Source organism: Ceratosolen solmsi, unplaced genomic scaffold (assembly GCF_000503995.2).
Source record: "Ceratosolen solmsi marchali unplaced genomic scaffold, CerSol_1.0 scaffold11, whole genome shotgun sequence".
Taxonomy (NCBI): domain Eukaryota; kingdom Metazoa; phylum Arthropoda; class Insecta; order Hymenoptera; family Agaonidae; genus Ceratosolen; species Ceratosolen solmsi.
Window position 1 is genome coordinate 82,109 of NW_011948416.1, and position 21,285 is coordinate 103,393.

The 21,285-nt window shown below is 25.4% G+C and overlaps 2 protein-coding genes across 4 annotated transcripts; one reads left to right on the plus strand and one right to left on the minus strand.

Moving 5' to 3' along the window:
- Positions 1-12,511: 12,511 nt before the first annotated feature.
- Taz (tafazzin, phospholipid-lysophospholipid transacylase) lies at positions 12,512-14,442 on the plus strand. The gene is made up of 5 exons (XM_011495591.1): positions 12,512-12,980; positions 13,390-13,518; positions 13,601-13,844; positions 13,921-14,175; positions 14,244-14,442. The coding sequence occupies exons 1-5, from the start codon at positions 12,866-12,868 to the stop codon at positions 14,281-14,283; spliced, it is 783 nt and encodes a 260-aa protein (XP_011493893.1). The 5' UTR covers positions 12,512-12,865; the 3' UTR covers positions 14,284-14,442.
- Positions 14,443-16,310: 1,868 nt separating this feature from the next.
- LOC105359111 (PX domain-containing protein kinase-like protein) lies at positions 16,311-20,992 on the minus strand. 3 transcript variants are annotated; one of them, XM_011495593.1, is made up of 9 exons: positions 20,730-20,992; positions 20,288-20,476; positions 20,119-20,215; positions 19,607-20,031; positions 19,344-19,520; positions 18,335-18,754; positions 17,953-18,106; positions 17,821-17,881; positions 16,491-16,558 (listed from the first exon to the last, which is right to left on the minus strand). In XM_011495593.1, the coding sequence occupies exons 1-8, from the start codon at positions 20,829-20,831 to the stop codon at positions 17,865-17,867; spliced, it is 1,581 nt and encodes a 526-aa protein (XP_011493895.1). In that variant the 5' UTR covers positions 20,832-20,992; the 3' UTR covers positions 16,491-16,558; positions 17,821-17,864. The 3 variants fall into 3 exon arrangements, with proteins under 3 accessions (XP_011493894.1, XP_011493895.1, XP_011493896.1); XM_011495594.1 differs by lacking the exon at positions 16,491-16,558 and adding an exon at positions 17,692-17,710; XM_011495592.1 differs by lacking the exon at positions 17,821-17,881 and having other exon boundaries at positions 16,311-16,558.
- Between the last annotated feature and the right edge of the window lie 293 nt (positions 20,993-21,285).

Below are 21,285 nucleotides of genomic sequence, written 5' to 3' on the forward strand. Positions count from 1 at the left end.
CATTGATTCAACCTTTTACTATCCTAATATCATCGTAATAATGACTTTACACAAATTCATTACATCATAGAATGAAATGACGAGATATTTTTCTACCAATACGCAATTTCAAGATTGTGAATGATTAGATATACAGTATTGTAATTATCTTTTACGTATAATACAGTATTGATAAGACATGATAAGGTATATAAATATCGTTTGTAGATAAATGTATACAAAATGCAAGGTGTGTAAATATATTATTATTATCGCCTAATAAAGAATAAAACTAGCTGCTTCCGAAATATTACAATTTTAATGAACTTCTATATAAATAATCTCTAATAAATACCACGCAACAGGGTCTTACAGCCTTTGAAAAAATAATTGAAAATTTGGATCATATAAGAGTAATAAGTTAAAAAAACCGTTGTGCAAACGTAAAGAAAAGAAATAGGACTAGTTTAAAAAAAAAAACAGAAAATTTAGCGGCTAATTTCCACAATGGTATTCAATAAAATGATCTTTGAAGTATTAATCTTAATATAAGTATCGCAGACGAAAAAAAGACATTTTTCAAAATTGGCCATGACCACTATAGAAAAATCAGCGAAATGAATTCCCCGTGCAAGTGCGGAATGGCTTTGCCACTCTCCTTTGCAAAGAAGTTCAAACACAGAGCTGGACTGCACCTGCGCCACCTGAATCTCCTTCACGTGCGTGTCCTCGTCACTTATTTGTAACCCTCTCTCTCTCTCTCTCTCTCTCTCTCTCTCTCTCTCTCTCAAAAGCCGCTCGTGCATACAGATTGACCAAGTGATATTGTATTGGACGAGCGACTTGGAAAGCAAGCAAGACTGAGAGAAGGGATACAAAAAGGAAGAAAGGGTAGAACGAAAGCAGACAACGTCGACCGTATCAGCCTGTTCTCCAAAGGCTCTTCGTCCGATCCGCCTATCTCGAGGAGGAAGAAGACGAAAAGGACTGAGAGGACAAGGAAGACGGGGTCCAAGTGCGTCACGTTTTTGTCGCCAACACTCACTCCTCCATAATTTTGCCCGATTAGCAACACTACGCATCAACGCATGACCAGATGGATGCGCCTGCGCTTTTTAACCTGCAGTTTCATATAAACCTATATTTGAATTTTCCGCCTACCAAATACTCACTGCTTTAATAGATCAAATTTAATGGTTTTAAGGAAATTAATCACGGATCATCGATTTGCATTTACAGATAAACTTAATGGGAGCGAGATTGTGATTGTCTATCGGGCCAAACGCCACTATATCAGAATGATTGCATCTATAAACTTATAATCACCATTTATATTATTGATACCCTATGTGAATAAAATTTTAAACTTGTTGCCATAATGCTACTTCATTATATTAAGCCGCCATAATAATAACCATGTCAATTCTAAAGGTCATTGCAATTGGTTACAAATCAAAATCTATTGAGAATTTCGAAAAGTATTTTTTATTCTTGAATATATTAAAGGTAATTATTATTTTACAATGTGTTTCATCACGGCTGAAAAATAATACTTTATAAAATCAACAGGTGAAATTGAAGAAACAATGATAAATACCGCTTAATCGATATTGACAATAATTATAATTTAATCAGTGTATAAATAATTTATTCAAATAGATAACATCTTTAAAATCATTTCAAATAATTTTAACACAATTAAGTTTCTATATCTGTAATAATTACATCTCTCCGTAAATTAAATTCCGAATAAATAGTTTATTAATATTACATTAGCTAATGATCAAATGAGCTAATATGTGTTTATTGAATTTTTGCTTTTAAAAATTATTGCGTTTAAAAATCTCTTTAATATCATAGTGTATTATAAATTAAAAATAGACATATTCTTAATGAAATACTGGATTGTAATTTTTAGCAAAAATTACAATTTAAAGTAAAAAAGGCAAAAACCCTACAAATACTCGATAGCTCATTTTGTCTTTAACTAATATAATAATATATTATATATATTATAGCATATTAGTATAGCGATCAATTTTAGACACATTTTATGGAAAATGTTCAAATTTATAATTTTGAGAACTGATTAATTATTACGATCAATTATTATAATTTATTAATACGAAGCATAGAATAGAAATTTTAATTAACTAATACAAGCTTGAGAGCTAAACTAAAGCTCACAAAGCTTTTAGTTTTGCGACTTATAAAGACTTATTTTACAAGTATCTGCGCACGTATATGTGAAAAACATTCGACGCTAAGAAGATATAACGCAAAATTGAATAATACTTTAAAATCAATCTATTAAAGACTTAAAAATTTCAAAAGAGGATTTAAAAGCTCAAATGTAATTATATTCGTGTTCGTGCACCTATGTGTTATTCCACCTATTGCTTGAAGTATACTAATATGTACTGTATAAACTGCTAAAAATACTGAGGTATCCTAAATACCGTTAAAAATAATAGTAGCAGTTCACAAGCACATGTATAAGATCACAACTGAATGTAAGAAGCACTTATGCTTGATATCCTTCAAGCTTATTCACTTCACCAACCTTGTCACTAACTGGAACCACCAACCCCTGCTCACATTCTGGTCTTCAGGCACAGTTCCGATTGCACAACAACATCAATAATTATTACCGTCCACGAAGAAATCACGACAAAAATTCATAGGTCAGATGGAAAATGGTGACGGACAGAAGAAGAAAACGACAAAGCACCACTTGGGAAATGAACGACGCTTGCGCGACGAAGCAAGGAAAAGAATTAACAGTCAGAAAAAGATTGAAAACCGCAGGATATATCCGATCGGAGCTCTAAGTAGAATGAAACTGTCAGGCCAGTCATCGGTCGGAGAGGCTGCCCTTTCTGTACCGACTTGCGCGTCCCTTTCCGCGCACTCAGCAAAGGACGGTGGTCCCCACCATAGGTACTTTACGCGGGGCCTCAGCCTTGCCTCCCTCTCCACGGGCACATCCTACACAACCTACTAATACTCTCTCTACTCTGTCTCTTGGCTCCTCGTGCGGTGTCGCTACCGCGGTTCCCCGTCGTTTCTTCTCCAGAGTCGCGACGTGATGCCGATCCACACGATCGATGCGACTTTTCAAATCGCGCGAAATCCAGCCAATCTGCCTCCGATCTAAGTTCTTTCTCCAACTCCCTCTTGTTTCCAAGGGCTCCTTAAGCTTTTTTCTCACCATTATCTCCCTCTCTCTCTCTCTCTCTCTCTCTCTCCCTCTCCCTCTAGCATTATTAAGAGCAATTGACTGAGTTTCCTGAATTGTTAGAAGTCGCAATCAATTATTCGGCAACATTATTTTGAAACCGTGTGCTTCAACATGTAAATTAGAGCCACTAAAAGCACCGTCAATCGTCATATTCCAACCGTTTTTCTTCGACTATACTACAATGAATACTTTAAGAATATTGTATTAAATTTTATAAACTTTAAATATGCATATACTTATAACGTCAGTGTAATTAAACATGCTAAATATCTACAATATTAAATATACTAAAAATAATTATATTATTAAAATTAAACTAAAATTGTTCTGTAAGCATGGAAACACGAATATTTCGATTATTATTAAATTTATTACAAAAAAGTAAGACTAGAATTTTCTCACTAAATACAACTATACCATACTAATGATTAGACTAAAAAAATAAGGAATTGAAATAAAAATATTTATGAAATATTATGAAAGCATTCATCATCTCATTCAAATTATTTTTAAAAAAATAATAACTTAATAATGTAATATAATATAATCAAGTTACTACAGTTTAAAATATTTTAAAATTCTAAGTGCATATTTAATTATTTATATTTGTAAATATAGCAAAAATTCTTTATAATTTTTATAACTTTTAAAGCAATAATATTAAAAAATAAAACGTAACATAAACGAATGAAATGAAATAATGCAAAAAAAGTTCATTTTCTCTAGCTTCATGGAATCTGCATCCGAAATAATGCAATTAATCATAACGATAAGATAAATTATTAATTTAATTTATTTTAAAAATCCATTCAAACTATACTTTTAAATAGACTTTATAAAACAGATATAAATACTTTTCAAATATTCTAATTGCATTTATTTTTTAATATTTGGAATGTTTTATTTACTATTATACCATTAAGTACATTTTATGTGCGTGCGCGCGTGCACGCGTGCATACGCCGGTACCTAAATATGTTGATATTTAGATAATTAACAAGTAGTAATATATCTTTAGTAAATTCCATTGAATAATAAAATAAGTATCCACATAAAAATGATAATTAAAATTATTTTTAGAAAATAATCACTTAACTTATTTTATAGAAACTTTTATTAAACTTTTTTAAATTTGTAATATGTAATCTCCGTTTATAAAAAAAATAACAATCTGATTACTAAAAAATAGAGATTTTCATACAAATGCTTCGGATTCAATTTACATAAATAGTTTATAGAACACATCGATTCTACAGTAAAAGATAATGTAATATGCTCATCTTATGTTTATAACTAATAGGAAAACTTCTTTTAAGATAATTGTCTAATTCAGTGTAAAAATTACTTATATAAAAAGATTTCCAAATGTAGCAAATAGAAAAAAGCAATCCTTTTTATATTGAATAAATTAAAACTTACATGTGTATAATTTTAAATAATTTACTTGTAAAGTAGTTATGAAGAAAATATGTAATTAACGAAATATAATTATCTTCAAACTGAATATATAAATAATATTCATTATTTACTAATTTTATATAATAAAAATATGTTTCACCATCCTAATATTGTTATTATAAATAATGTATATATTTAAAAATTTAACCAAATAGTAAAAAATAATATGGCACATTTTTAAAATTGGTACCATTACTATATAGAAAGGATTATTAATATTTACTTTTTGTCTACATAGTATAAAATTTTTTTATTTTTTTGTTAAATTTTTATTTTCTCATTTTATATTTCTTTAAATAAAATTCACTAGTGATATAAATAAAAGTAATTATATTTTAAGGGGTAATTGTTATTTTCCATTAATTTTTTTTTTAAACATTTTAAAATCATTTTTTACACTTATATATGTAAATCTATATAATTATATGAAAATAATTTTATTACATATCTTCAAAGTTAATAAATAGAAATTAATGAGATATTACTAAAGTATATACATTCATGAAAATTTGAAAGAAATTTTCACTGAATAATTAATTCTTGAATTTAAAAAATTGTGCTGTCAAGTTCATGTTAAAATATTTTCCAAATATTTTTAAAAATTTGTAGCACCCGAACTACAGTTAATAAAATATCGCTTCATAGAAAAACATCGAAAGAAGTTCTCAAAATTCCATCACCGAAATTAAAAAAAAATTGAATATTTACTCTTATCATTATGCATGTACCATTAAACATTTTAAAATACTTAAATTTGAGCCTATAAAATTTATATTGCATTAAAAAATTGCAAGAATTCATAGAAAAAAATTAACTACAACTATGCTCTAATAAAATAAATTTATATATATATATCTCTAATATATATATATATATATATATATATATATATATATATATATATATATATATATATATATATATATATATATATATATATATATATATATATATATATATATATATCTAATAAATAAATTTATATATATAAAAAAAACTTAGGAAAAAAATTTGATAAAAGTTGTTAAATATAAATTTTATAAGAATATAAATTGATAAAATAAACAATAATACTATGGTGTAAATGCATAAAAAGAACAATGCACCAAGTTAATAAGATGAAAGATATAATTTAGTTAAAATATAGTTTTTGAACGTCTATAAGTGCAAGATAATTGTAAAATATTGAAAGTTACTTCTTTATATATTATAATATAATAAAAAAAATTATTTTTCGAAACAGTTCAATATATTTATATAGTGAAAAGTAATAAAACTATTTTTTTTAAAACCTAAATTTCAAAAAGAGATTTAAATAAATTTAAAGGAAAGACAATAAAAATGGAAAAATAAATGGAAATTTTTCCGGAATCAGTATTAAAATGAATTAAACATATATTAAATAAGATATATATAAAAAAGATAAGATTAAATAAGAAATAAAAAAAAAATTGCCAATACAAATTTTATCTAAAATGAATACATAGAATATTCCCTTAGTACTTCCCATAATTCATTAAAAAGTATTAATTTTTATTAGATTATGTGAAGAATCATTATTTATTAGTCACTAGCATTTATGATACTAAATTTTACTATAAATATAATATAAAAAAATAACAATATTTCAGTAAATATATTTTATACATATGGAGAATGGAAATCATTTAAATAACAATCCTTAAAATAAAAATATGAAAATAACTATATTTTTATAATAATATTTAAAAATTAAAAAGAAATGAAGATAATCTAATCCACCTCGCAATTTTTTAAGCAACTATGCATATTAACTTATTATGAATGTTTTAATAAGTATATATCTAAGAATTTCATTGTGCTTGAAACGGCAATTATTATATGCATGTAATTGAAAATATAATAGAGAAATAAAAAAAAATTCTTATAACATCAAATCTATAGAAAATGATTATGTGTGTCTACATCATATGAGTCACATATATTACAATTAAAAGAGAATACAATACAGGGAAAAGGAATACTATTATACGATATATAAGATAGTTATTATGTAATTTTCTCATTAAGTGTGATAAAAATAAAAAGCTTTGAAAAATATAAGTTTGCCATTTTATGATCTCGCGATCATTTAATTGTAGCAGCCATAGGCCACAATGTTAATATGTTAAGTACACGATATGTAATAAACACAATAGGTAGTAAAAACAAGTTTATCAATGTTCGTCCAATGTAAAAGGATGGCTCCCAGATCCTAAGGAGCAGAAACAGATCATCGAATACAACAATCCCGCTCCCTTTTCCTCCAAGCGGTAAGAGTGAACTACGAGAGAAAGATAGACAGCCATATTCGGTAGTCCATCTTCCTTTATCTCGATTCTTTACGTCGCCATTTTGCCGCACACTCCACTTACGATATCAGCAAAGCGATTAACGTACATTCCGTCAAATTGACTTCATTAATCCCTCATGAAGACAATTAACAAATTCAACTAAACTAAGTTCAAATCGATAATCGAACAACATTGACTTCAATAAAATACATATATATAAATTATATTATTAATCTCTTAATAAGCATGATAACTAAAAAGATTAATTTTATGAAAATGCAAACCCCAATTGAAATTACTTAGATTCACTTTATGTAGATAATATATTATAAAAAATACGATTTTTTTAAATAAATATTCTACTAAATTTCTAAAATAATGTATTATTCACCATTTAATATTATTTATATTTAAAAATTTAGATTTTAGGAATTAAAACTAACGTAAAGCACATAGAAAATTAAATTTTTAAATTCTTAAAGACATTACTCGTATCATAACTACAATGCAGAAATTTACTCTTACAACTGAATTTTACTTTTCAAATTATTTTCGTAATGGCTACAAAGCCACTGAAATGTATCAACATATATAATCATAAATAGCGTATTTTTTTATATCCCGTATTTCATTATTATAGTCTATATATTATTTCCACTATACCAAACTTTGATGAAAAAAACCTGTATGGGACTTGTACTATTATTCAAAATATTTAACAATTTGAACAATGTATATAAGAACTATATGATTATTAAAATATTTTCTCTTTATTTTTTCATTAAAATAGGCAATAGGCATTTATTGACAGAAAAATACATGTATTTTTAATTTAACTTTGTATTTAAATTAATTGTTACAATAGAAAACTATGTATGAAATACTAGAAATAGCCTTCTTATAAAATAGTGAAATCAACTTACCCGAATAATAATAAAATTTAATAAACATGATATACAAACGAAATATAAATATGCAATTAAAAAACGAAAAATTGCTTAAATAATTAAAATATAAACTTCTTCAAACATATAACTAAATAAATAAAATAATAAATAAGCAATGTAATAACATGAAAAGCTACAAAAAAAATCAAAGCTGATTTTATTGTTTATTTTATTGGCAAATAACAATATTTTAAATAAAATGTTCGAAACAAAATAACATAAAAGTATGCATAAATATAAGATATAACTAAACAGAAATAGACTATTATAAAAAATGAAAAAATCTGAATTTTATATCGTTGATGAATTAATTTTTACCTTCGATATAAATAGATTAGAAATTAACAGGCTGAAAATTAATTTCCATTAAAAATTTGTTCAGTATTATCTATTATTTAACTTATTTTAATATTAATAACTTTTTTATCCAACAGCTATTTTAATATTTATAAATATGCTTTTTCAACAATAGCCAAGTCATATTCGGAAAACACCGTTTTCATTGCAACCTATTTATATAAAGAAGTTATGAACGGTAACATCTTCTTTATTAACTTATCTTACAATATTACGTATAAAATAAATAATTATAAAACTATCGCTTAATTAAATTTAATTATAAAACAAATTCATTATTAGGGAAACAATTATTTTTCTAGTCTTAATTTCAGAGCTCATCAGTAAAACTATGTAAGTATATAAATATAATAAATATTGTATGTAATAATGTATCAAGTAAAAGCATAAGAAAAATTATACAATAAAATAATATATATATATATATATACATGAAAAATTAAATAATTTTTTAAATATTTATAAATTCATTACATAAATTGATTTGTAAGTTCATGAAAAAAAAATGGTAGTAAAAACAATTGTAAATATCTACAAAAGTTACGAGCTAATCAAATTCAGTATTGTATTTAAATAAAATAAATTTAATTTATATTCATAAAATGAACTCTTCTTTACATGAATAAATAGATGCGATATTATATGCTTGCACACACAACAACCTATACGTATGTTCCTTTTGCGCGAGCGTGTTGTGTGCATGCTGCATGCGTGTGGGCGCGTTCGTGTGCATGTGAATTTGTGTATCAAAGTAGAATTCAGTGAAAAGTTATAAAATTAAAAAATAATTATAACTTTATTACATATATCATAAAAATACATAACAATACATATATTCTGTAAACTCGTTAATGGAATCTATATTTTTTTAAATTTTCTGAAATAAAATTAAGCTGCTCTCATCCAAAAGCTTTAAATATACGGCTGTTCCTATAGCTTTGATTTCATGCAATTTTATTGGATGACGTCACATAAGTGAAAATATCTGACGTAATTTCACGCATGCGCATAACGAAAACCGCGGCGCGTGTATAGAGAAAGACAAGCGAGTGGCAACGATAGCCAACGCCACCTCACATAATATGTTACAACACCGAATTCGCGTTACGAACGTTCAACTATCAACATCATCCGTATACTTTTTATAAAATAATTCAAATAAACAAATACAGAAAGACACATAAATTACACATTGCAAATTGCTTTCGAGTAAAAATTTTAATATATCTACGTGCATAATAGTACTCCATAGGTAACTAACTTTCTTCTATATTTTTTACTCCTCTACATTACTATTTATTTTCTTCTAAAACAGAGTAAATTTGAATTGAACAAAATATTTATTTTAATCGAATTGTATTCGAATAAATTGAATAACTTTTATTTTAAGAGTATGAAAAAAAAGATGATAAGCCTAACAACAACTACATAGAATATGTTATTTTTAAATATCATTATTAATTACAATTATGTAAATTAATTACAATCATGTAAATAATCGTTAAATATAAATACTATCGTTTAAACACAAATTACGCTCATTTAGTTGAGAATGATTTTACTTACAATGATCTAGCAACTAACAATACATATAGTCATATACCAATCATTTTTGTTTCTCATAATTTAACTATTGTTCAACTCGATTTCATTGTTTCTTATTACAAACGATTAATCTTACTATTATATATACTTATTCTATTAAATATGTAGTATTTCAAAAACTTCATTCTTCATAAGTTCATTAAACACATGATAAATATATATTGTGTTATAAAACAGAAAACATTCCAACGTGTTTTGTAAATAACGAAATAGACGATTAATTTAAAATGAGTATACAGTTACTTGCAAATTATTATAAGATATATTTATGATTTTCAAATAAATTCATATATTATTAGTTTTTACTAATATTTGTATTCATAGTGTATCAAATATTGTTTATTTGATTATACAAATGAATAATAACTGTTTAATTCTTGTTAATATTTAATTTTCCAAATTTAATAACATTAAAAATTTAACGGTAACTATATTTTTTTAATAATTTAAAATCAAATATTTTAATCGCCATTTAAGTCAACATCAACTTTGATAAATTCTAAAAATTTATAAATTAACAGTCATTAATATGTGTTTTCCATTTTTTCAAAATATTATGAATACAATAGCTTACATAAATACATTTAAAGATCATTGGTTTTTAAATGCAAATTTATTATTATTTTAATAGGCTGATTTTACTTATAATATAAAATAACACAAATAGATAACATAGATAACATAGGTTTGAATTAACATTAAGTTTGAATATTAACAATAACAGAATAATAAATTTTAAATGAAATCAATATCTTATATAAACTCCATATAGCCATGCTCCATAAAAAGCTCCATTTAAATTAAATATACTATTAGCATAATTTTAATATCAGAAAACTGAATTATATCTGTTAATAAATATTAAATACTTATTCATTTTTTAATGTGAAAATTGGGGTTATATCAACATAATTTATTTAAATTTAAAGAGATAAAGTTATATTGTTGAATAAAAAATGTTTTCTGAATACACCAAGAATTTAACTATTTATTAAAATCAACTGATTTGAAAAAAAAATAACAAGAAAGCGGACATTATGAGATTATTTATCAGACCAAATTCTTACAAATTCTGTCTTATTTTAAGCATTGTAACATCACTTTTACATAAAGTACTGATTAGATTATTGATTTAATAAATAAAATTACTCCATATTAAAACTACTTCATAGATTACCTAAGTAAGTATATGACTTAAATGAATTTTTCTAAAATTAAAATTGATTAAAGTTATGAGCAAATAAATAAAAACAATTTGTCTCTTATTTCTATTTATATTTATAAATTTAAATTTTATATTTTCATTTTATAAATATAAATATAATGAACTTTAGTTATTTATAGAATAGAAAATTAATTTTAATTTGTAATATTAATATTTATTTTTTATTACGAATATCTTTAATAAGATTTCATATATATCAAGAAATAAATATTTTTGAACTAATAATTTTATGTTTTATCAATTGATCATTTTATTTTAAATAATTAAACGTTATAAAAAATAATTTATTTGTATATCAAAACAAACTTATATTAAAAATTAAAATAAATAATTGTGTTTTAATTAGTAATATTTATAATTATATCAAATTTAAACTTATATATATATATATATATATATATATATATATATACACATACATATTTTATATGCAAATGAATTATTTTCTATAATGTTTGATTATTTAAAATAAGATTTTTATTTAATTAGTATTTAATATTAAAGGCTTCCATTTAAACAGAATTAACATAAATTCTAATATTCATAAATTTAGATGTTTTCTTACTAGGTATATATATACATACCTACATACATACTTTTTATTATTTATAAAAAATCATTTTTAAATATCCTTATTTAACTGGTTTCCAATTTATAAAAAATGTAATAGATTTTCGAACATTTTTATCTAATTTAAATATTGCATTATTTATTTAACTTTTTAAAGAATAATTGTATTCTTATAATTTTACATTAAAAAATACAATTCTTCATACGAGACAAAATTAACTACTAGTTAGTTTTTTTTCTGAATGTTCATTTGATAAGTTAAAGTTAAAAAGTTAATATTATAAACATTTAATTGTGGCATTCTTTGACTAAGATTCTATTAAAAATTTATTATATTTTACTTACAAAATTTAATATACTTTATAAAAAAATACTTTTTATTTCTATTTTTTTTATTTGCATTACGTTATTCCATAAACTTTTGAATTTTAATTTTAAAATTAACTTTGTTAATTTCACTTTTTTGTCTTTCATTAATTTTAACAACTTCATATAAATAAAAGCTGTTTTCCTAAAAATAATTAATTGCACGTTAAAAATATTGATGATTCAAACTTCATTGACATTAATTTGTATACTTTTTGTCATTACATAATTGAAAATTGAAATGGTTCTTAACTTTTTGAATTTCTTTTCTAATGAATATATACATTTATTATTAAATCATACAAATTTCATTAATTTACTTAATTAATTTTTTAGTAGGAATAAAGACTTCATAACAATCATCAAATTAAAAATTTAGACGCAAGCGCCATCTATAATTAACTTGGTCGTAAATTAAATATTAACTCATACCTGAATGCTATGTACGGTATTACAACATCAAGCCGACTACGAGTGAGCGAATAAAAAGAGAGGAAAAAGCGTGCTTTCTAAACAGTAGAAAAGCCTCGCGTATATTTGAAACATTTCAGAGAGTGGTGTAGTTTATTACAGAAACGTGGTTGCCTCTCCCGGGCTCGTCATAACATGAAAGCAGACGATTTTTCGTGGATGACGAGCAACAGTTTAGTTTTTTATTTTCTAAAAGGTCGATGACAGTAGTCGAATTAGAACCGACCTTGTAACTTTCACCCTCATTCTATTTACCGACATCGACCCATACTATTTTGAAAACGAAAGGAGCTACTACAAGAGCCGGTACATTCCTCACCAGCACGATCTCGCTATGGGCTACGACATCAAGTGGATCATACCGAAACTTAGAAACTCTACAAACCTTTGGAACTTTGCTAGCAGCATAACCTTCGCAGCAGTCGGTATAGTCTCTAAAATCATCATGGGTAAGATTGGAAACACTTTATTGTATATTTTTTCAATTTCTCATAACACCTCTGTGACATCTTCTTAACTCGTTAATTTAATTTTCTATTATCATTAAGTATCTCTCTCTCTCGCCCTATCTCGATCTACTTTTCTATCTTTATCTATCTTTTTTGCTCCTTAGCTAATACCTATCAACATAATTTTATCATCATAACTCTTTCTTCCTCCATCCCTTGATCATTTCTATCTTTTCTTTCTGACTGTTTCTCTACATTTCCAAACAAAATTAAGAACGTGGTAATTCAAATTCAACTTTCTCTATAAGCTATGTCAACTAAACTTTACAAGTACTTACCATTTCAAAATAATTTTGAAATTGCTTGCAAAAAATTAAAAAATTATTTATTTTATTTTTATTTTTTCCAGAATGGTTAAACAAAACTACAGTATATAATAAACATATCATTGAAAGGGCATTAAATTCACGACCAAAAGAAGTCCCTTTAATAACGGTATCAAATCATCACAGTTGTTTTGATGATCCTGGTATTTGGAGTATGTTTATATATAGCAATTATTATATTTAATGATGTAATTCAAACTAACTACAATACTCACATTATCAAATTCAATTTAGGTACATTGAATTTGAAGAACCTGCTAAATCGGCGTAAAATGAGATGGTCACTAGCAGCTCATGATATTTGTTTTACAAATATGTGGCATTCTTATTTTTTTATGCTTGGAAAATGTATACCTGTAATTAGAGGTAATGGAATTTATCAAGAAGCTATAGATTTTTGTATAGAGAAATTAGGAAAAGGAGATTGGATTCATATATTTCCTGAAGGCAAAGTTAATATGTTTAAAGAAAATATGAGGTACATTAGACAACAGATTTATATTTTATTAATATTGATTTTTAAACATAATCATAGAGTTCCATTAATTCGTCAGATTAAAATGGGGTATTGGAAGGTTAATCTTTGAATCACCAGTAGTGCCATTAGTTGTACCAATTATTCATCTAGGTATGGATCAAGTTCTTCCAAATAAAACTCCTTATATGATTAAGATAAAGAAAAAAATAACCCTATATTATGGGGAACCAATAGACTTTAGTGAAATGTTAATAGGATTAAGAAAATCAAATGCTGACGAAGTAGAAGCTCGAAAGGCTATTACAGATCGTATTCAAAACGAACTACTTAAGTAATCAGGATATATAAACTTATTTGCATAAATGATATTATTTTATTAATATTTTTTATTGTTTACAGACTAAAAGCAGCTACAGAAAAACTTCATACACAACTTTGACATTAAATTATTAGCTGAAACTATCAGCTTTAACCAAAAATAATCGGGGCAAAATATACCACGTAAATACTAGTACTATTTTGTTGAGTAAAAAGAGTAAAGCTAATAGAATTTAAACACTTTACATTTACATAAAGATGAAATTTATAATTAAATTACTTCAGATATTTTTATACAAAAATGCCTTTTTAATGTACAGATGTACAGGAAAAATGTACAAATTTTATTGTACTAAGAACTGCCAGTCAGTTCCTCTGTATATAGCAATGATTTGGTTTTATCTTAATTTCCTGTACTTATATGTGGTCTACATTATAATTATTATATCTTCGACAATATATTGGTGCAGAGTATGTACATACTTTTAAGTAAAGATCAATTATATTTGATATGAAAAATAAAAAGCAACAGAAGATTTTAATTTTGTAAACATTTCAAATGTCTGTTGCAAAAAAAGGATACTTGACTATTTAGTTAAAAAGACAAATGTTAATTCTATACATTTTCTAACTGTACATAATACAACTAATAAATTTATACTATATATTTATTATAAAATATCACTGATATTAAAATGTTTATCTTACTAATGTATATTTATTTTTCTTTACATTATTAATATTAAAATATTAAAAAATTATATTTATTTTTGGTATCATTTCATTATAAAAACGATTGTACTATAATCAAAGATATTTTATTTTAATAAAGCAAACATAAGTTTGTATTAAGTAAATAAACATTTGTTTTTATGTATTTTTTAATGAAGTTATAATTGCATTTAAAATAGATATATATTCCATATATGTTTCGGTAATTTAAAATAATTGAATTTAACTTTTAAAAATATAAAAATAAATTCGATTTTTAATTAATTTTTTTTTAGGGATAGAGGTAAATATCAAATGTAATAATACAAAGAATTTTAATATAAATCTTTTTATTTATAACCACTGATATCACAATAATCGAAATTGATTATTAATTTTCAAGTGAGTAATTATAAACTTAAAAATGTTCGTTAAACATTTACAATAGTATTAATATATAATTATAATAAATTAATAAATCTCAGGTTTTATTTTATACTTGGAAGATTCCTATAATTATATAGGTAACATTTTGATTTTTTTACACACATTAATTATATTGGATATTTTATTATATAATTACTTACAATATTCATATTTATACGAATTTTTACAATTTGCTTGTATATTTGTAATTATTTGCAGATGTTACACACACTCCCGACCGCCTTAAACTTACACTCCAATTTCTTATTAATAACAGACAATTATATAATTAATACAAATTATATACTAACATAAATGTTTATTACAATAATTCATGAAGATAAAAATTTCTATGCAGACTATTTCATATGTATGTACAAAACAGTTAATTTTTCTTTTCTGTTTGTGCTTGGATACGATTTTATATTTTTAAAACATTCGACTTAACATAACACGAATATATTCAATAATTATAACAAAGAAAGCTTTTTTTTTAATAAACCACTTTCAAATCTATTGTTTTATTTAATCTCTTTTAACATCAAAGGATAAAAGATAATGGAATAAACTTGATATTATTACATTAATTAACGAGCTTTTCCTTATAATTCTACAAGAACAATCCAAAATAACGATATATTTAAAATTGCTGACAAAGTTTATGTAAGTAACTTTGTATAATATATGAGACTAATCGAAAACGTATTAATTGTATACTTTTCTATAAATACTTATCTACGCTCAGAGTCGATATTCAAATCTAAACACTACTTTCAGAAAATGTAAGGTTCAACTGGAAATCACAGCACGGCGATGAATTTTAATTAATATTTCTTTTAAGAAAATGTCAATTCAAAATTCACTCGTACAAAAATTCTAACAACAATATTCTAATGTTAAATTTATACAATTAATGTGATTATAATCGCAGAATGTAAAATATGTTAAATGGAAAATTTTATACATTTGAAAGACAAGTACTAATATGACTTAAAGCTAAAGGTGAAACCTAAAGGTCGAATGTTAACTACACTATATGCAAATTATCGTCTTAACGAAGAAATAATGTCAATGGATGCCATTGGTGACTTTATGAAGATTCGTTTTTTTAAATGCACAAATGCTTCCTAACAACGCTGCACGTTCCTTTGTTAAATGTGTTTTTAGTGCATTTGTATTTGAAGTTACTGGCATCGGAGGTGGTGGAGGGCATAAGTCCTTTTTCAATTCTTTGGAACAATTTGATTGTACTTCAAAACCTTAAAATTGTAAACAATTAAAGATTCATTTAATAATAATTTTGCGTCAATATAATTAATAATTAAACGTGCAAAAACTTATACTAACTAATACCAAAAAATATATAAACCACAATATGCTATTACTTTGACCAATAAAAATTTTATTACATTTAATATAATCAATACATTTAAACCTGAAAACGTTATGAATAAAAATGATATACATGCTATTTTAAGTAAAAATACATTTTTAAATGATAATGTTTATAAAAGCAATAACTACAACTTACAAATGGAGATCTTAAACTATTGTGACAATATTTTCAAAAAAGTAAAAAATAAATATAATACACTAAATTTAAATAAAATTGAGATAAGATATGTGATTATTAAATGAGCATATTTATAAAAAGAAAAACAATTTTACTGTAAAGTAAATTAAGGTTTTAAGAATAAAAAATTAAATGGCTTCAATTAATTAAGTACCGATTATCATACCCCTAAATATAAATTACTTTTTTAATCAATGAGTAAATTATTTACATTTTTTTTCTTTTCTAAACAAAATATTTACTAAAACAAATAGATAAAGCTTATGCTTTAAATAACAATTATGGTTCATTGAAAAGATAAATATACTCATGCTTCTATATTCTAATAAATAATATATTTAAAATTAATGAACCAGTGAATTTTATAAATACACTTGTTTTTAGCAAAAAGAAAAACATTGATTGAATAAATTTAATTCCAACAAACTTGTTAGAAAATTATTAGATCTATATATAAAATATTATCAATTTAATTTCTACTTTGAAAGATGAAATAATTAAATAAATAAAACTATGCTAATTCAGTGAATTAGAAAAATTTTGTGTATAAGATAAAAGTTACATAGAAGAAAATGTTTATAATATAAAATATTTATATTATTTTATAATCACAAAAAATAGTTATATCAATTATAAAAATAAGAATAAAATAGAAAAAATAAATAAAAACTGTACTACTAATTAATAAAAGAAAAGAAAATGTTTTAACAAAGTTTAAAAAGAAATAATATATATACATAAAATAAATAATTAAATTGAAAATTTAAACTTCTTTAATTGTTTATGTTTTTCAGTGATTACCTCTTTTTAACACCTCCACATCATTATATATACAAAACTATAATCAAAAATATAAAATATATGCTTTGATGATAATGAACAAAACTTAATATGCGTACTACAAAATTTACTAATAACATATAATATAAATTGACGTTATTTAGAGACCTGTCAAATGACCTACGCAATACCATGGATCGCAGCCTATGCCATCAACTTTTGTATCCAACTTTTTATATAAAAAATAATAAATAATGAATATTATTGTCATAATAGTTGTAATTTAAAATGTAAAATTACCATGAGAAGGAGGTGTAAGAGTACCAACACTGGTAGCTGTTGATGTGCTAGTTGGACTGTCAGATCTTTCTGGACTTTTACCATTGTTTTGTTTTGTTCCATTATTTCCCATCTGACTTGCTGAACGCTCTTGTGCTAACTTTTGTTCTTTTTTCTATAAAAACAAATTAAAAATAACAATAATTATAAATACCCTCCTTTTACATTTTATCAAATCTTTTTACTACAAAAGTTTTTTGAACAAAACATTTTGATTTATTTATTAATATATAATTACATAAATTGTTATTTATTTGTATATAAAATTCAGATTAATAATTCAAAGTTAATAACAAATTTTTAAATTTGTTATACATTGAATATGAATGATTATAAAACCTACCAACTTATGCTTTCGTTTTTTCATTTCCTCCTCAGAACTCATCATTTCTTGCACTTTCACAAGTCTTTTTTGATGTCTAGCTACTTTCTGCTCATCTCTCAGTCTTGACTCGGCCTTATTAGTAGCCTCTAAAAGAGCATCCTTCAAGTGACTACTAAGCTTAAAATGCGGTTTATCAACCATACCAGCATTGGAATTAATGTTCCGTTGTATTACTTCAAAAAAGGGATGCTCCATTAATTGAGCAATCATTGGAAGATCTTGCTTCAAGGCCTCATGAGATAAAATAAGTTCCAAAAGATTTTTTAATTTTGAATCACAGTGGGGTAGATCAGAACTTCCAATTGTGGCTTCTAATAGAGGTCTTCCAAAGGCCATTTCGTAAAGAACATGCCCAAAAGCATAAACATCCACTTGCATCTGTAATCATAATATTAATGTATCGATATACAATCTTTTAGATATTACTGAAATTGAAAACAAAATTTAATTCAATTGTATAACTAATGTATTATGAAAATTAAAAATTAACATCTAGTGAGAATATAAAATATGCTGTATATTTGTATATAACTTTGTTCAAATATCAAATAAATAAATTTCTTTAAAATGTAAATTAACTGGACCTACTGTAAATCTAGAAAAACAATATTACCCAAATAAACAATAAATAACATTATTTTGTAAGATATAATCTATTAAATTGCAATAAAATCTGCTCCTTTATCCACCTGTTATTTTAACCCATCTTTTATCCATTCTATTTGCATTTATATTGTATTCATATTATCCATCTTTTATACATTCAAATGAAAATACGGAGAAAAGCCAAAAATAATTACAATCTTCTTTAAAATTTCTTTATAATTTATTGAAATAAATGTTATTCTTATATTTTTAAAAATAATTTTTAAAAGTCACATCTTTTAGTACATTTTTTATAGAAATAACTACACATAGTAATAATTATTAAATTGTAACATTGTAAAACATTGAAAGTGATATTTACCGTTGCATGTAGTTTTCGCCTCTGAACTACATATGGTCGATAAAATGCTGGTAAACCTAAAAGACCATTCTCTATATCTAATAATTTTGCTCCAGCACTTGTTAGTAAAACATTTCCAGTGTGTAAATGCCCATATGGTAAACTTTTATCATGAAGAAAATTTAATGCTTCTAAAATCTAAAATTTTAAATATTGCATTAAAAATCAATCTTATATAAAACTTGAATATGAATAAAGTATAAACTATTTATTAATTTGCATACCTGATATGAATAGTTAGCTATTTCAGTTACAGTTAATGATTTTGTCTGTTTAGGATTGCCATATTTTTTTATAAAAGGCTGCTTGGGCTTAGTATTACACAAAATATCTCGTAAGGTGCCATTGGAATGAAAATTACGAATTGTCAAAGCACCATTTTCAGTTACATATTGATGCACTATAGGTTCTATATAACTATGCTTTAGATTCCCCAGACTTTTAAAAACTCCTTGCATATCTTTATATTGTAAATGTTTGTCAGGCCCAAATTCAACCCAAGCAAGAAGTAATTCTTGTTTAGGATTTTGCCTATTCTTGACTGTATAATAATGTTTCCTTAACCGCCATCCCATATCAGGAATGGCTTTACCAACCTCAAAATTGGCATCGCTTCGTAAAGCTAGCGATACTTGCTGTAATGCTATTTCTACAGAAAACAAAAAGTAACATAGAAAGCTTTGAATTAAACAAAAATCTGCTCATATTGTAAGAAGCATACATATAATATATTTACCATGTAGAGGCGCTGTATAATTCTCAGGATCTAAGAATTTTTTCATAGGCAAAGACGATGCCAAAATCGGATTCATTAGTACCAAGTTTAAGTAATTCTGAAATAGTAAAGTAATTATGAAATAGACACTAATTAAAGAAAAAGTATTCATACATGTACATCAACTCACTTGTAAACAAGCTTGCCTTTGAGCTATAAAATCTGGTTCCATATTACCAATGATTCGTTTAGGTGGCAAGGGCAAGTTAAGGCCAGACACAGATAAGAGAGAATGAAGCTGAATAAAATCATTGTAACGTCTGCAAACTCGCCAAGATTTCTCAGGTAATGGTCCTCTTTGAGTCCTAATCACGTATTCCTAAAAAGTCGCGAGTCATCCTTAAGACTGCATCTTACCCGCACACTCGATAATCGTATAACTATAACCCACTCAGTCTCGATATCCCACATCGACAAGTAACGCATGCAGTAAGTAAGATTAACGAAATTATTTAATTGAAAACAGGTGTAAATTAGACGCGTGCAAAGTAGATCACTATTCGAAGATATACAGAAAATAAAAGGGCAGGGACACCGAAAGGGACGAATGAAAAAGCGAATGCTGAGCATACCGTGTGCGCATCGACAGTCCTGGCATTCTCAATGACGCTGGTAAGAGTTTCGGTGTCGTCTAGCAGCACCTTATTCGTGTACCTCTTCTGAAAGAGAGCCATTGATCATGTTAACTGTTAGAACGCAGAGTCCGCGATATTGCGGAGCGAGCTGCGTTGTAAAGTATCCATCGCGTAATTTCCGCACGACGCCATACGTGACGCACCACGAAACCATCTCAACACATTACAACGGCATAGATTTCGGCTCTGCAACGACGAAAATAACGTTTTCACCGAGCTTCTCCTAATTCCTTTAGGCTGGTCTACTCCATCTAACATTAGTCAACAGATGGTAAAAACGCTGCGAAGTGCAGATTCGCGAAAGACTGGTAGCGACCCCCACTTGCATAAACTAATTAGTGAATAGTCAACGAGACCACACTATCGAATCACAAGCGCTTGACAATCGATGCAATCGCTTGATATATATATACAACGACTGATTCTGGATATCGTCAAATCCTGCACTTAAAACTCTGCTATTCTATAATGAATATATTCTTCATTGGGTAAT

Bases quoted from the DNA above. Each gene is read 5' to 3' on its own strand.
- Taz (XM_011495591.1), top strand. From the start codon at position 12,866: ATGGGCTACGACATCAAGTGGATCATACCGAAACTTAGAAACTCTACA. The intron at 12,981-13,389 runs GTAAGATTGGAA...TATTTTTTCCAG, and splicing joins AGTCTCTAAAATCATCATGG to AATGGTTAAACAAAACTACA. The intron at 14,176-14,243 runs GTAATCAGGATA...TATTGTTTACAG, and splicing joins ATTCAAAACGAACTACTTAA to ACTAAAAGCAGCTACAGAAA.
- LOC105359111 (XM_011495592.1), bottom strand. From the start codon at position 20,831: ATGGCTCTCTTTCAGAAGAGGTACACGAATAAGGTGCTGCTAGACGAC. The intron at 20,216-20,287 runs GTGAGTTGATGT...TTACTATTTCAG, and splicing joins AAAGGCAAGCTTGTTTACAA to AATTACTTAAACTTGGTACT. The intron at 18,755-19,343 runs GTAAATATCACT...TTATGATTACAG, and splicing joins GGCGAAAACTACATGCAACG to ATGCAAGTGGATGTTTATGC.